The sequence below is a fragment of the Penicillium citrinum genome (genome assembly GCF_028827155.1).
Source record: "Penicillium citrinum strain IBT 23319 chromosome Unknown utg000004l:1.0-2404223.0:1.0-2405248.0, whole genome shotgun sequence".
Taxonomy (NCBI): domain Eukaryota; kingdom Fungi; phylum Ascomycota; class Eurotiomycetes; order Eurotiales; family Aspergillaceae; genus Penicillium; species Penicillium citrinum.
The window spans coordinates 326151-342676 of NW_026622689.1; the positions used below are offsets into that span (position 1 = coordinate 326151).

General features: G+C 47.0%; 6 protein-coding genes across 6 annotated transcripts; 5 read left to right on the top strand and 1 right to left on the bottom strand.

The window, feature by feature from the left end:
- Positions 1-1079: 1079 nt before the first annotated feature.
- N7469_005088 (uncharacterized protein) lies at positions 1080-2387 on the top strand (the record flags this gene model as incomplete). Its single annotated transcript, XM_056644008.1, has 1 exon — positions 1080-2387. One exon carries the CDS (start codon positions 1080-1082, stop codon positions 2385-2387), a length of 1308 nt encoding a protein of 435 aa, XP_056500822.1.
- A 654-nt stretch (positions 2388-3041) lies between these two features.
- N7469_005089 (uncharacterized protein) lies at positions 3042-4322 on the bottom strand (the record flags this gene model as incomplete). The annotated part of the gene is made up of 1 exon (XM_056644009.1): positions 3042-4322. The coding sequence occupies one exon, from the start codon at positions 4320-4322 to the stop codon at positions 3042-3044; it is 1281 nt and encodes a 426-aa protein (XP_056500823.1).
- A 3891-nt stretch (positions 4323-8213) lies between these two features.
- On the top strand, positions 8214-9860 carry N7469_005090 (uncharacterized protein; the record flags this gene model as incomplete). The annotated part of the gene is made up of 1 exon (XM_056644010.1): positions 8214-9860. The coding sequence occupies one exon, from the start codon at positions 8214-8216 to the stop codon at positions 9858-9860; it is 1647 nt and encodes a 548-aa protein (XP_056500824.1).
- A 456-nt stretch (positions 9861-10316) lies between these two features.
- Positions 10317-10821, top strand: N7469_005091 (uncharacterized protein; the record flags this gene model as incomplete). The annotated part of the gene is made up of 3 exons (XM_056644011.1): positions 10317-10338; positions 10408-10522; positions 10578-10821. The coding sequence occupies 3 exons, from the start codon at positions 10317-10319 to the stop codon at positions 10819-10821; spliced, it is 381 nt and encodes a 126-aa protein (XP_056500825.1).
- Positions 10822-11997: 1176 nt separating this feature from the next.
- Positions 11998-13516, top strand: rhgB (putative extracellular rhamnogalacturonase; the record flags this gene model as incomplete). The annotated part of the gene is made up of 4 exons (XM_056644012.1): positions 11998-12627; positions 12689-12727; positions 12783-12984; positions 13041-13516. Coding segments are annotated over 4 exons (1347 nt in total), but the record flags the coding sequence as incomplete, so codon positions are not given.
- An 893-nt stretch (positions 13517-14409) lies between these two features.
- On the top strand, positions 14410-15795 carry N7469_005093 (putative sugar transporter; the record flags this gene model as incomplete). The annotated part of the gene is made up of 1 exon (XM_056644013.1): positions 14410-15795. One exon carries the CDS (start codon positions 14410-14412, stop codon positions 15793-15795), a length of 1386 nt encoding a protein of 461 aa, XP_056500827.1.
- Between the last annotated feature and the right edge of the window lie 731 nt (positions 15796-16526).

Consider the following 16526-nt stretch of genomic DNA (forward strand, 5'->3'; position numbering starts at 1 on the left):
CCTCACGATACGTTTGGAGGGCTACAAACAACTATAGAAATATGACACTGGGAGTCATATTTACATATCAGATTCATCTGTGATTCACTGTATTAATGGACTAATAAGGTGAATCTTGCAAAGGCGTCATTATATTTTATAACATTTATCATTTATTCCTTGATTTCTGTCTGTTTATGACGTTGTATTATAGCTGATTGTCATCTGCTCCTTGCTACCATGAGCTTTTGCTAACCGAGCACCCATGCAGAGTAGCGTACGGCCAAGGCCTCACTCCCAGCCCATCACACATACCTATAAACAGTAGGTACTGCTTATAGATCCAAGGTCGTAACTAGTCAGTGCAGGGATAATCGAAGGGGTTTAGCCTAGGAACGAATTTTATGACATAGGGCAGATATGACGAGGTTGTGTGATACAGATGATCCCCTTCAATGCAGAATGACGTTGTTTCAAATGAAATCGACAGGATCGTGCATCAAACATAAGCACAGGCTAAGCACCACAACAGATGTCAACCTTGGAATAAGCAATAGCCCCTCCACACTATGTGGGTTAGCACGACGTCATTTTCAGCCTTAATGTCTGATATAAATTAATACCGTCCGTTTGATCGGGACTTATGTTCTATTCATCTGATCCCTGCAGAGTCTGGTCCCCAAATTAATCTAAATTTGAAGACTATGTACGTCTACTACTAGGGTACATGCTCTAGCTTTGTACCATCTTGAAGTATATCCAAAATTTCGCCTTCCGTGGAACGCCGTTACGAACTATATCTCCCGCCTCCTTTGAAACTTAATGTCGTCCCGCAGTGACCGTCGATATAGCGAAGGCCGTGGTCGAAACCGCGGGTATGCTGCAGATTATTATGATGAACACCCAAAAAATCGGAGATACGAAGAACGACGCGATTATGGCTCACGACAATCACGCCGTCCACGTCACGAATTTCGACGTCGAGCATCCTCGATTAGTGGGGACCCGTCCTATCATCGACGCTCCCAAAGGAATTCAACCAGCCCATACAAAGGTTGGTATGCTTTACCTAAGACTCATAGACTCTACTAACCTCAAAAATGACAGATTCTGACCGCGCAAGCGGTTACTCATCAAGACCCAGCCACTCATCCCGCGATCAGAATCGTCACCAATTCATAAGCGAAGCCTCGAGACGCAAGGATTACGATGATCAGCGTCGTAGCCGTGACCATGGCTCCGATGGCCAAAGTTCCAATGAAAGTAGTCATGATGAAGGGGATCAAAGTCAAAGCAGCTTCTTACGCGACAAGGGAGGTCAACTTTTAATGCATGCTGCCCTCCCCCTCGTAGCAGCCGGTGCTGCAGAGGCCTTTCGAGCGCGCAAGGAACCAGGAGAATGGAAGGGTGATAAAGGGAAGCATGTTTTAACGACAGCTGTCACCAATGGATTACTCAATAAGGACCCAGGAAAACCTCAACACCACCATATCATGGATACTACGCTTCGGGGGTTCAATGAAGGTAAACCGACCCGCGAGGAGAGAGCTGAGTTTCAGCGTAAAGTTGGCGGAAGTCGTACATCGAGCAACCTCAAGAAGGTTGCTGCAGCTGGTGCGGTGGCTTTCGCGGGAAAGGAACTTTATGATCGATATGGTCGTTCGCAATCTGTGGCACGAGATTACAACAATGATGGTCGTTATAGATCGAATCGCAGTCAGAGTGTCTCGGATGACTGGTGTCGTGGAATGGAGTCTCCAGACTATGAATACAATGATGATCAGAGAGATTCTCGATACAACGAGAGAGATGGTCAACCTAATTACTGTGATGATTATCCGAGTCGCGGTCGCGGTCAAAATTGGGATTATAGTTCTGATGGGTATTCAGACTCAGACATGGAAAATAACTATCACGATGATTACAGACAGCAACAAGGCTCTCGAGAAAAAGCCCGACCACGTTCTTTAAACACATACCGTGATTACCCTGGTTACAACCGACACAAAAACTGGTCTGGTTCCGAGAGCGACTCGGATTTAGGTGATAGCTCAGAGGAAAGGCAAAAGGAAAAGAAAATGAAGCGCGACCTACTGTTAACGTCCGGACTCGCAACCGCAGCAACCGTTCACGCCGCTCACAAAGTCTACGAATCAGTTAATAAACGAAAGCAACGAATGGCTCAGCTGCAGGATGGCGAAATTACGGCCGAGGAGGCGCGCAAGGAGAGAATCAAAGCTAACACGATTGATGCGGCGAGTATCGGTCTTGCTGCGCTGGGTATCAAAGGCGCGTATGGAGAGTGGAAAGAAGCGAATGAGAAGCGGAAGGAGACTCAGAATTTCAAGCATGAGTGTCTTCGTCGTGAAGCGCAACGTGAACTCAAGAGGGGTCGCAGATATTCTTGATCTTCTTGGAAGAGAGGCTGTACAATGAGATTTTTTATCTATCCTTTGACATCGATCTCGGTATCAAGTATTTTCCATGCTGGACCCTCATAGAAAATCCCGTAAATTTAGGGGGACGTCGCCCGCACCAGCATATCGAATCATGACACTGAGAATAAAGGGGATTTACAGAATCAAGAAAAGTGGAGTTTCTGATGATCTCTCTGTGTGGCTGGGACGCTGAAGATTTTCGATGAAAATAGTCGAGTCTTCCACGGCCCAGCAACTGACCATCACGATTTCGTGATGAAAACATCTAGAACGAGGAATATTGTCTCCACGATTGACGCCTGAAGTATGTCAAACTCCAGGCAGAGATTTCATCATTTCGGTTGGCAAGATACCTGTCTTTGTACCTGAAGGTAGAAAATGGGGAAGATTTCTGGCCCTCGCAACATCATTGGCATCGAAGCGATGTTAAAGCATAGTACTACTGGTATATAAAACCATGCCGGGTCTGCGATAAGTGAATATGTACAAATTTAAATGTACTGTGGACTAGTCAAGACTACTAAGCCAATCCAAAAGACATGTGTACAGAAAGGCTTTCTCAGTACTATTGTCTCCTGTCTTGGTATTTGAAAATAACAGATATCCAGGGATATCTTGTCGCAATCATGATACCACGGCCAAACGACTGCACACAGGGACATTCTCCTCTCTTCCAGGCTCAGGGAATCCAGACACATCCACACCCTTGCGGAAGAGAAGACAATGAGTCGATCCACCAAAATGAAACATGCCAATCTCATCACCCTTATGGAGTCGCTGGCCCTCCTTAACAGTAATATCACAGGTCGAAACCTCCGCCATTCCCACGCCAATAAAAGCCATAAGTCCAATCGCTGGGTCATCCGCCTCAATGAAAATCAGTGCACGTGTGGCCGTTGCGGTGATATATGCTTGCGAAATAACTTGTCCTTCAAGATCGATATCCTGAGAGTGTGCCTGGGTGTTACCAACACCTTCGAAGAGTGGTTCCGAGTAGTAAGTTCCATCAACTACATATGCTTTGACGACCTTTCCACTCACAGGGGCGTGCCAACGGTGGTAGCTCAGCGCGCTGAGAAAAGCTTGATAAACGGTACCGCCAATGAACTGAGAAGCCAAAGCGTCATGGCCTAACATATCCAGTACCGAGTATGGTTGACTCTTGATCCAGAACTGATCTCGATCTTTAACATCATGCGCGATCCTATATGGCTTCGATTCGCACGCATTGGCAATGACTTTGCCATTATCAGGCTCAGCGACCGGACGAATCCCATCACGAAACAATCTCGTGAAAAAGTCGTCCCAAGACTTAAATCCGTAGTAAGTTTCCGAGGGTTCGCACTGGAACATCTCTTGGAATTGCAGATTCGTGGCAGCCGTTGGGCCGATTTTTGCAACGGCCGTCAAATCACGATGGCCAGTCTCGCCAAACCAACCGTTAGATGATGAGTTCAGGACTTTTGCTGATTCGGGAGATTTCAAAAATTCACCCCATGCATTGAGGACTTTCTTTAGCATGGCATTGATCTCCGGATCAAGGAATGCTGCATACCCGCTGGGGGTACCCATCGGCCAATCCAGGACAGCATTGATGGGCAACCCGACCAAGCCGACACGATGAGATTTGTCGGACCACGAGGGTGCGGTTGTAAGCAGATGGTTTAATACTCGGAGGAAATGATGATAATCGCGAATCTCTGGGTTTCCGGTTGGATCATGACTGTATGGCTTTTTGTGGGGTACCTCCTTGAACATGCCGGTCACGAGCATGTAGACTCTGGTGTTTCTTTCGATGAGCTCTTGGAACTCTTTAAGCACGGGATGAAGGTCATGCTCTTTGCTATCGGTTTCCCTGATTACTCCTCCTAGCCATTCGCGATGAGCTTCATGATTCGCGGGCATCCAATTGCCCACCCTGGATATGATGGTCAGCCGAGGGTTTACTTCAAAGGGAAATGGGCGATGTACTTATGAAGATTGTGAGTGTGCTCTTTGTACGCCGACATGATGAAGTAAATCTGATGCTCGCAATCTAGAATCAACGAAACCTTTGCAATTTTAGGTGCTAAGTGTTAATCGTCCTGGGGGGTCTGGGAAGAAAGAAAGCTTGGCTAGACAATCATCTTGGCATTGGCATTGGATTTATACTACAATGCGACCATTAAATTACGCAAGCATCATACTGACGGTGGTGAAAAAGGGCTTCTAAGCTCATTGGACGAAATACAATTCTTTTAGTGCATTAAATGGGTCGTTTGCATTGAATCGCCTTGAAATCAAGCAACCCAACGTGTATGATGTCATACTACCCCGGATCTTGTTGTTTTCGCTTAGAAGACAAGCAACCCGATGTCAATTGAGACAAAGAATTGGCATGATATTTAAGATATAAGATATTTAATAAAGCAACCCCGAAGCCTGTTTAAACCAGAGATAGATAAAAACCGAGTGTTCCCGGCTGCCACGCTACCAACTGTTGATGAAGCCGTGACGATAAGCCATCGGAAATTCTCACCTCCATCTTGTGGGCAAGATGGAGGGAAGAACTTGAAGGTAGGTCCCTTCAAATACTTACCATTAGGTAATGGTATCGAGGTAGCCTCCTGCCTCTTTGATGTTCTCCGGCTAGATTGACAGGGTAGGCTCGAAATCCTAGAGACTTTCTGGGATGGTTGAATATGAATAGCATCCTCGAGGCTGAAAGTCCACAAGTGTATATTTATGGGTAGTACCCGGGCGGGTACTACCCACCGACGATGCTATCTGGAATTGAAGCCCTTCAATTCTCCTGGAGGTTCAATTTCACAAGCGATGTTCGACCATCCCAGAGAGTATCCAGGATTTCGAGTCTACCCCATCAATCTAGCCGGAGAACAGTAATTGTATGGAATACCTATTCAAGAGGTTGGAAGTTCTATATTGCAGTTCTTGTTCATCGGACCAGAAATTTTCATATTGCTTTCGTTAAAAGGCAGAGATAGAGTCGATGAGGGTCGTGATGAGCATAAATGGAGAAGAGCTACATGATCCCTTCAACTTCTGCGTCGTCTACTCCTTGCCTCACCGAACAAACCATTTGAAAAGACGGTAATTGAAGATAATGTGGAAGATCATCTTCAATTTTGAATCAAGTGATTCAGAGTACTCTGCCAATCGTGTCACCTGTCCTCTACTTTCTTCTTTGGGGTCGAGGTCTCAAGAGTGAACCCCCGAAAGAATCTCCAGAACTATTTGAAGAGCAACTCCCAACTCTTGAAAACTGATTCATAGTCGCAATAACTTGCTGAATCCAAACATCGAGACTGATAGGAACTATACAAGCTTTCTGCAGGGTCAATTTGGAACATGGCATTGACTTTTATGGCAACCTTGGCATCTGAACGCCATGCACAATGACCAAGGAACCGCAGAGGACAAGTTAGCAGCATGAAACTGCTCCATCTTTATTTTTATATCAACCAGCATATAATAGTACAGCAGGAGGCATTTGGCTCTATCTCTCTGTTGGGATATCTGCCCAGATTGCACCCTTGACATTTTGACTAAAGCCTGACTTTCATCCATTTTAAAAATGAAGAGAACTCACTTTGTGGCTTTTTTTCAGTTCTAAAGTGAATCATACTGGTGAAACTTACCTCTTGGGGCTGGGGGTAAATTCCGACATTTATACTCGCTCTAAAACTCTTTACAGTCTAATAGGTCAAGATATTTGACTAGAATTGAATGTCAACTTTGTAGGTCCACGAGTCCAGGATCACCACCATGGAGAAGATAGCCGATTTTTCGTTTCAGCGAGGAATTGCATATTCTCAAGCAAGAGGTCATCATTCTGTGGATAATCAGATAGAAGCAGTGGAACTTCCCGCCAGTCCAACCCACTCTCCCATATAGAGATCTGATTGGACTGGCGTTACTTGAATGGCCCCGGGGGAATTGAGCCTCACGAGTCTAATATTAAAAAGCATGGAGTATCTACAGTACACTGTACTCCGTACACACAAGGTGTCTCGTTGGAAAGATTAATTGGCTGAAGTAGATGACTAACGCTTCGGGGCATCCTTGGGGCTCACATGATATCATTCAGTATCTGCACCAATGAAGGTTTGCCTCAAATTTCCGTCGTCTCCGAATTCCACCAGAATTTTTCTAGAATTTTTCAGGAAAAAGAATTCACAGCATTTGACATTGCACATCTCATATTGACCTACTTCATACAGGAAAAATGGTCAAATCTTGAATCGTTCCACCACAGTCGGGAATTTTCTATCATTTGCCACAGGACATCCTCAATCAGACAATCTCTACATGCTGTGCTACAGTGTCTGTATGCAGGTGCAAGCTACTGTACGTAGCAATAGCAATTCATGTGACCCTTTTACCAAATTTTTATGCACGTAGAAAAATCAGGTATAACTTATGCTCTTCCTAATAATGGATGCTACCAGCCCACTCGACTTGGGCTGATTTCAAGTGATACATTGACGAGAGAGGCTTTCTGAACGATGACGAGTGCTCGAAGCGGTGCAGACTGAAACGATTCCCATGATTGAGTTTGGGATAGGTATTCGCTCTACCCTTCAACCACACATAGTACGCCTACCACGAGTGATTTACTGTAGACAGACGTCAATCATGGCCAAATAGACCTTCTTGCAGGTGAGATTTGCGGTCGAAGCACCATGAGCAAAATACGAGCTTCCTCATTCATAACGTACGGCCTGAAGGCCCATATTTGTCGGGGTGTATCGGACACAGCTTTGTACAGTAAACCACGCACTGATCGTCAGTTACCTATGGAATTTGAAGTGGAGCCCCCGAGGATCTCCCGACCAGACGATCTCTCGGTCAACCGAACTGGGAAACAAGACCACCGGGACAAACGAATTCACGTATCCCAACAATCTAACGGACTAAAGCCCAAGAGTTCTTCAACAAACATTCAAATCAGCAAACTATCCATCAAAGCTTCCGCCGGAAAGAAAAGACAAGAAAGGCTTCCTTTCTAGCTGAACCGATCCGGCCCGGTCTTCTGCTCGGCTTGCCGGTGTTTGGCGGTGGGGCCGAGTCTCCAAGGCATGCCGAGAAAGTCGGCGAAAGCGGCATCGGGCTCTCATCGGGCTTTCTTCGCAGTTATTCGAATCGTGCTTCAGAATCTTTTCACGGTGGTTGTCCGAAAGTGGCCAGTTCTGAGCAGGTGGCGCTGATCTATTCGACTACAATTCGCCCAACATTATCGTGGTCCACAGAACTCATGCGGCAGAGCGCAGGTCTCGTGGTTCATCTAATCGGTCAGCTTCCGAAACGGGAAAAACAGCATCAATGACGATGGCCGAGGCTATGTTCTTCATACCAGTTTTTGGAATAGCATCCAAGGTTGTAGGGACAAAGCAAACACTAGTGGTTCAGTGAAGATTACACGAAGCAAAAAGAATAAACCGAATACTGTATTACTCAATGGTCAAGCTTTGAAAGCCGTCGTCTGTAACAGATCTCCGTATACCTCCACTTGAAAAAAAAGTCAATTCCACCAAATGACAAGCGAAGGAACACGTTGGATCATGATGGAGTAGGACCGAACTTACCCCCACGCCAACGCCCCATGCTTTGTGCTGGTCCCCATACTTGAAAACCCGGAGTTTTGCGGATGACGCCAGGCACTGCCCCTGGCCGGGGCAAACTTATATGCCGTCCACTTCCTCGTACCCTGATCTCTTCTTCAGAATCTTTTCTCCCCTTCCACCTCGTCCAAAACTGGGTTTCCATAAGGGTCGCCACATTATTTACACATTCATCATGTCGACAAAGCAACAACAACAACCTATATCCTCCTCCCATAAGGAGGAGGTCCCTAACGGCGATGCAACCGTCGCCCACGAGGAGACATACCAGAAGAGCTGGATCATCGGTGGAAAGCATCGCGAGCAATTATACGAAGAACAGTCACAAGATGTTGAGAGTCGACTAGTACAAGAGGTTGACTTTGACCTCCCACTCACAGCCACCAAACCAACTGAACATAACGGCCAGAACTATATTGTTCTGGAATTCGCTGAGGGAGATAAGGAGAACCCATTCAATTGGAATGGCAAGTACAAGGCATTCATCAGTGTTCTCCTGTGTGCCATGACCCTATTCATCGGTCTCGCCACCACGGCTTACAGCGCCGGTATCTCACGCATGACAGAAGAGTTTGGTGTCTCAACGGAAATCGGTCAATTGGGTCTTTTCTGTTTCAACTTCACTTGTGCCCTCGCACCTCTGTTCCTGGCGCCATTCTGTGAGTTGGCAGGTCGTCGTATTGTCTATATCGGATCTTACGTCTGTTTCGCCCTGATGTTCATCGGCCTCTCTCTCGGCAAAAATATCGCCACGATCCTGGTCTGCCGTTGTCTTCTCGGTCTTTTTGGCTGTGTCGGAACCATCCTGGTCGGTGGTACCTTCGGAGACATGTATACACCCGCTCACCGTGCTATTCCGATGGCGTCTTTCTCTTTCATCGCGATTTTCGGAACCGTCGCCGCCCCCATTTACACCGGCTTCATCGACCAAGCCCTTGGTTGGCGCTGGGTTGAGGGAATTCAGGGCCTTGCCAATATTCCCCTGGGTATCATGATTGTTGTTTTCCTTCGGGAGACTCGCGGTGGTGTTACTCTCAGCAAGCGGGCCAAGATGCTTCGCCAGAACACTGGAGACGATCGATTCGTTACACACAGCGAGCTCGAAGCCCCCGGTATCAAACACATGCTGCACAACTCCTCTGTTAAGGCCATTCATATGCTCTTCACCGAGCCCGTCGTCTTTGCCTTCGGTCTCTGGATCAGTTTCGCCTGGTTCCTTGCATTCCTCTTCCTCTCTGTGATCCCCATCACCTACCAAGAGAAGCGCGGTTGGGGCGAAGGTACATCTGGCCTGCCCTACATTGCCCTTACCCTCGGAACTACTTTGGCCTTCGGCTTGAACTTTTTCCAAATCCGGAAATACGAGAGTATTGTCGCAGACAAGTCCCGCAAGACTCAACCTGAAGACCGTCTGTATGGTGTTATGCTCGGTGCCGTCTGGTTACCCGCTGGTCTTTTCATCTACAGTTTCACCCAGTATAAGGATCTGCACTGGTTCGGACCCATCGTTGGTCTGGCCTTAATCGGTATCGGCATCTTCTTCATCTTCGAGTCTTGCTACAGCTATACCTCAGACTGCTACGGCGAGAACTCTTCATCTGCCATTGCTGGTCAGGGTTTCATGCGTAACACTCTTGGTGCCGTGTCGCCACTGTTCGCATCCCAGTTCTTCCACAACCTGGGCAGTCAATGGGCAGGTCTTCTGCTGGCACTTATCGCCACTCTTTTGACTCTGATCCCCTTCGTTCTGTACAAGTACGGTCCTGATCTACGAGCCCGCTCGAAGCTGGCTAGCACCATTGTCAACAGTAGCACCGACTAAACTGCTAGCGATGATTGTATGAAGGCAATGATTGTGACGTATTGGAGACGAGAATACTGGGGACAGCCCCCTGATTGTACAAATGTACACAGTAAATAGCATATAACATCTTCGCATATAAAAAAAGAGGTTGACCCTCGCCGGCGTTGACGCTGATTTCACGTGATGAACACACTCGCTCCTTCCAAAATTAATGTAGTGGTCAACTTTAAGCTCCTGCCACAATTAAATCTTCCATTCTGTATACAGAAGGCGGTAGCATGTTTACGTGATGTATCTTCAAGGTAAAGGCGGTGTAGTAATTCTGCCTTACCAATTGATTCTCAGCCGAAATTTTCAACTCCGCTTTTTCAACCTCACCAACCCACATCTTTTAACGTCTATCCTCCAGGCAGTGATCCTCTGCGTGAGCCCTTTCTCCAAAGATCTACTCTCTGAAACCTCTACCAAATCAAAATGGCCGAAGATAGCTCCGCCGGTACGTTGATTCCGATCGCAAAGAATATCAAGGGTGGGGGAGATAGGTGTGCTAACTTTTCATCCATAGCCTGGCCCATCGCCGACGAGACTCTGTCTCAGTCCCTTCTCGACCTCGTCCAGCAGGCTGGTCACATTCGCCAGCTGAAGAAGGGTGCTAACGAGGCCACCAAGTGCCTCAACCGGTAAATGAACCTTCACAATCGATTTTGAGAATCGCTGTCGCTAACTGAGTTACAGTGGTACCGCCGACCTCATCGTCCTGGCCGCCGACACTACCCCTCTGCCCATCATTCTGCACCTGCCTCTTCTCTGTGAGGACAAGAACGTCCCCTACGTCTACGTTCCCTCCAAGATGGCTCTCGGTCGCGCCACTGGTGTCTCCCGTCCCGTCATTGCCTGCGCCATCACCACCAACGAGGCCAGTGACCTGAACGCCCAGATCCGCACCATCCGTAACCAGGTCGAGCGTCTGATGATCTAAGATATCTATCGAAATTCGGACCATGAGAGGGATAATATCGAGATAAGTAGATGTGTTAGGAGATTTCTTCATTCGACATTTATCCAATGGATGAGTACTTTTGGAGAACTCGTCTCGCATCTTGCTTTTGCTGTCGAGTCTTTAGCTAGAATTTGCAGCTAGATAATATTCAGATCTCTGGGGAAATTATCATTTTTCTCTCCTTGTGGATATGCCGTAGTCGACTACCGCCATTATCTGTTTATACGTCGGTTCCTTGTCTAGCCAAGATCAGTAGCTCGCTTGTAGATCCTCAGGGCGGTTGCAGGCGTACTCCAGCTGGAGTAGCTTACGTATAGATCTCCCCACATCCTTGAGGAGAGTAGAAAATTCACAAATATACTATCTGAACAGCCTATCGTAGCGAAGTACTAAAGAAAACCATGACTATCTTGAATACTTCCACTTTTAACCTGAAATCAGCTCGATAGCATACAGCATTGAAGTCAACATAGAGCGCGCTAGAAGTACATAAGATGCCTCGCCGGCTTAGATTGATTAGATCAACAATGTGGACAGCTCGGACAGTTTAAAGACTCTTCTACGGTCCATTTCACTTCGTTTTTACCCCTTTCCTTCGCTCAAACTGTTACAAACAGATGAAGCTGCTGGCTGGAAGGGTAACCCGAGCCCTAATTTTGTACTCATCTGCTAAGTCCCGGCTTAATTGCGGCATTAGCGCACAGCCTGGCGCCTCGGAATCAGCTCTAAATTGCCGATCACTCAATGTCAGACGACGCTCCAAACCCCTATCATCCTGATAATCTCACATCCCTAACAAGGGGTCGCTTGATAATGTGGGGCCAGTGCAATATCTGTCGCAGCCATGCTTGGGTTGTTCTATCAATTGGTGGAGTCTCGTGTGGGACCTTTGGACAAGGCGAGACGATTTCATCAACTACAGTGGAGGCTTGACTCTTTGCAGAATGGTCTGACTGGGGTAACGCGGGCGAATGTCTTCGTTACGCCCGTGTCCGAGTTTGAAATACATGTAGAATAGCCCGTTTAGCTTTGTCGAGTGGCTTGCCTACTCTCCTTGATATACCCCGTTGTTCGCTGTCAATCTGTGATTCAGCCATCCATTCTTTGTTTTTTTGTTTATTTTTTGTTTGCCTTTCATTCTTTCCTTCAACAGCCGTAATGTTCTTCTCTCCTTTTCTCGCAATCGGCCTGGCGCCATTGCTCGCATCTGCCGCTCCCTCCTGGTCCGTTGGACCAAACACCGACTACGCCACCAAGGCCAACAACAAAGTCTGCAGTATTCTCGATTATGGCGGTAAGGCTGATGGAAAGACCGACATCGGCTCGGCCATCAGCTCTGCATGGGATGAGTGTAAAGAGGGTGGTGTAGTGTATATCCCATCTGGTGAATACGCTCTCGAGTCATGGGTTCGCCTGACTGGTGGAAAGAGTACAGCGATGCGTATGGATGGAATTATCTATCGCACTGGCTCGGATGGAGGCAACATGATCTTTATCGAACACACTTCCGATTTCGAGCTCTTCAGTTCCAACTCCAAGGGTGCTATTCAAGGATATGGTTATGAGTTCCACAAAGAAGGATCCTTGAGTGGTCCTCGGCTTGTGCGTCTGTATGATGTCTCTGATTTCTCGGTTCACGACTTGATCCTGGTTGATGCGCCTGCTTTTCACTTCTCACTGGATACTTGTTCGAACGGTGAGGTTTACAACATGGCTATTCGCGGTGGTGACTCTGGTGGCTTGGATGGTATCGATGTATGGTCCAACGATATCTGGATTCACGATGTATGTGTCCACATTTGCCTAGCAAAACAGCCGGGTTGGAATATTCACTTACAATTGCTAGGTCGAGGTTACCAACAAGGATGAGTGTGTTACCGTTAAGGTAAGCTCATCTATTCCAATGATCGTCATTTGCTTCAGTAGCTGACTCCCAATAGAGCCCGTCCAAGAGCATCCTGGTGGAGAACATCTACTGCAACTGGAGTGGTGGTTGCGCTATGGGTTCGCTCTCGACCGACGTTGACATTAGCGACATTACCTATCGTAACATCTACACTTGGAATTCTAATCAGATGTACATGATCAAGAGCAATGGTGGCAGCGGCTCCGTCTCCGACGTTATCCTGGAGAACTTCATCGGTATCTCAACCCCATTTAAAAGCCCATATACATAGATCATCAATTAACAATTCTAGGCCATGGAAACGCCTACTCTTTGGACATCGACCAAGCCTGGAGCAGCATGTCAACCGTCGACGGTGATGGAGTCCGACTCAACAACATCAGCATTAGCAACTGGAAGGGCACTGCAGCGAACGGTGCTCAACGTGGCCCAATCAAGGTGAACTGCGCACCCGGTGCTCCATGCACTGATATCTCTATTGAAGATTTCGCAATGTGGACCGAGTCTGGTGACTACGAGACCTACATCTGCAACAGTGCCTATGGTTCCGGTGCTTGTTTGCAGGAAGAGAGCGGTGATACCACTTCGTACTCGACGACTGTCACTGTCACTACTGCACCCACTGGATATTCCGCTGCTACTATGGCTGGTGATTTGTCCACTGTTTTTGGTACTGACTCGGAGATTCCTATCCCTACTATTCCCACTTCTTTCTATCCTGGTGCTACCCCATACAGTGCCCTCGCTGCTAAGGCGAGCTCTGCTTAGATGGATTGATACTCAACTGACCAACATGATTGTTTGGTCTCCAGCTCCGTTTGAGATTTCAGCGTGATTAGTTTGCCTGCTAGTATTCCAGTGTCGTTTCGTACTGAAGCCATACTCTGCTACGCCGTATATAGTTATACTAACTAATTGACGATGATACCTATCATTGTCAATTTTTGGATGGAAATTAACATTACGGTGATCGCGTACATCATTGACTAGGTTCTTTGAATTAACAATAATTACCCTAGACTATCCAACAATATATTTTCCCATTCATGAATTTCTATCGACCTCGCAACTTGTTTGTATAAAACCCACGCCTGCCCAGCTAAACCCTCCGCCTTCCGTCAACTTTACCTTTTTCTCTCGACAATACTCAAACTTCAAATCAACCTCGTTGAATCCTTCAAACCCCCAGGAAAAAAGAAATATGAAGACGAAAATATGCCTGTTGATCACGCCATGCCAAGATCCAATCGAACACGAGGAAACTCAAGTTATCCACCACGATAGAGTTTGCGCGGGCATCGCGAGCTGCCTTGATTCGCGGGTGTTGATGCAGATTCCAGAGGATCTCGCGCAAGGGATTCGACGTTGCACTCGCTGGCCGTTGAGCTGTTCAGGGCAGTTTGACTCCGAAAGGAACAGCTTATCGTATAAAAGTATATAGCATCCCTCATTGAGTCAAGAAATGCGTCGACCCTCCACGCCTCCACATTAACCCCTCATCATCACCATCACCATGGCGGAGACTGATACTAAGCAACCCCCCCAAATCGCCAACAACACAACCGACTCCGATCGCAGACGAACTGCCCTCTGAAAATGAACCTGATGCGACGTATCGCGCCAAAGCAGACGTTTTGAATCAGGCGATTCAAGAGATTGGTATGGGTCGCTACCAATGGCAGCTCTTTGTGGTCATCGGATTTGGCTGGGCAAGCGATAATCTTTGGCCGATTGTAACTTCGCTCATTCTCACGCCTCTCTCATACGAATTCAACGTCGCAAAACCACCTCTCCTCACGCTGGCACAAAATATAGGACTCCTCGTCGGTGCTGTGTTTTGGGGCTTTGGCTGTGATGTCTTTGGGCGGCGATGGGCATTTAATCTCACACTAGGAATCACGGGAGTATTTGGTCTTATTGCAGCTGGTTCGCCCAATTTTGCCGCGGCATGTGTGTTTGCGGCATTGTGGTCTCTTGGAGTGGGTGGAAATTTACCGGTTGATTCTGCGATTTTCTTGGAGTTTTTACCTGGATCGCATCAGTATCTTTTGACGATTCTATCGATTGATTGGGCCTTTGCTCAGTTGCTGGCTAATTTGGTTGCTTGGCCTTTGGTTGGAAATATGACTTGTGCTAGTGGAGAGGGTTGTTCAAAGGCCGGGAATATGGGATGGCGATATTTTTTAATCACGATGGGCGGACTCGCTATGGTTATGTTCGTGGGTCGATTTGTTTTCTTCACGATATATGAATCGCCCAAGTATCTGATGGGTAAAGGGAGGAATGAAGAAGCGGTTGCGGTCGTGCATGAGGTGGCGCGTCGAAATGGAAAGACTTCATCTTTATCTCGGAGCGACTTGGACAATTTGGATGGCGAGGATCAATATCACGGCGCAACAGCCCTCGTCCGTCAGAGGCTGGAGAAGTTGAAGTTTGAACATGTTCGCGCGTTATTTGATACACCTAAGCGTGCTCTGTCCACAACCTTGATCGTTCTCATCTGGGCATTTATTGGTCTCGGATTCCCCCTTTACAATGCCTTCCTCCCATACATCCAGCAATCCCGTGGCGCAGAGTTTGGCGATGGCTCAATTTACATCACCTATCGAAATTCACTCATCAATGCAACCATGGGGATTCCCGGGTGCCTTCTCGGCGGACTTCTCGTTGAGCTTCCCAATTTCGGAAGAAAGGGAGCGCTCTCAGTTTCGACTGCACTTACAGGCGCATTTCTCCTCGCATCAACGACAGCAACAACATCGAATGCTCTTCTAGGCTGGAATTGTGCATTCACTTTCATGAGCAGCCTTATGTACGCCGTGCTTTATGCATACACACCGGAGATATTCCTCACGAAAGATCGCGGGACAGGAAATGCATTAACGGCATCTGCGAACCGCATCTTTGGCATCATGGCTCCTATAATTGCCATGTTTGCTAATCTGGAGACAGCAGCCCCTGTATACGTCAGCGGGGCACTATTCATAACGGCCGGAATCCTGGTCGTGTTCATGCCTTATGAATCACGAGGAAAAGCCAGTCTCTAATTTTTACTCGTTGAATCTTTCAAGGATTAGTGTTATACCAAGCGGCTTGGCATTATAGTTGCAAATAGCGATTTTTTCTGTACATTCTTGGATAGAACAGATGTACATATCCAGTGCATTGACCGTGGCGCATCTAAAGCCCCACTCATTAATATAAAACACTTTAAATAACTCCGATCCACCATTCCAACTTGCACGAGAGATCTGATCATGATGTCATTTCGATCAATTCAAGAGTCTCACGCCGAGAAATGAAGTGTCAGAGAACGACGACACTGAATTAATTTAACAAACTTCGTCAACTACAAATATCGGCCACTCATCCATGAAGAAAGCAAGGTCAATCCATAAAACCGTGCAACCTATGGCTCGACCTGAAACCTGAGCCAATAATCTTGGAGATTGTGTTCCCACCACGACAGCATCCCTGATATTGTACCGCATTGAGATCAAGGATGGCAATTCTGGGCTTGTCACTACGTCAGAACAAAAATGATTGGTTTGAACAGTCAGTGCTCGAATGTGACAGGTGACATGCGGAGAAGTTATTTGTTACTGTAGACTCTGGCAGGGGCGTATCTTCCCCATATGACAATGTGGCTTGTAGAACATTATATCATATTTAGTAAGACTACAATTTTGTGTAAAGCCCATATATTTAACTCGACATTACGGCGCCTGTGTTGAAGTTTCTCTAGTCATACATCAACTCTATCTACTTCATCCTTAGC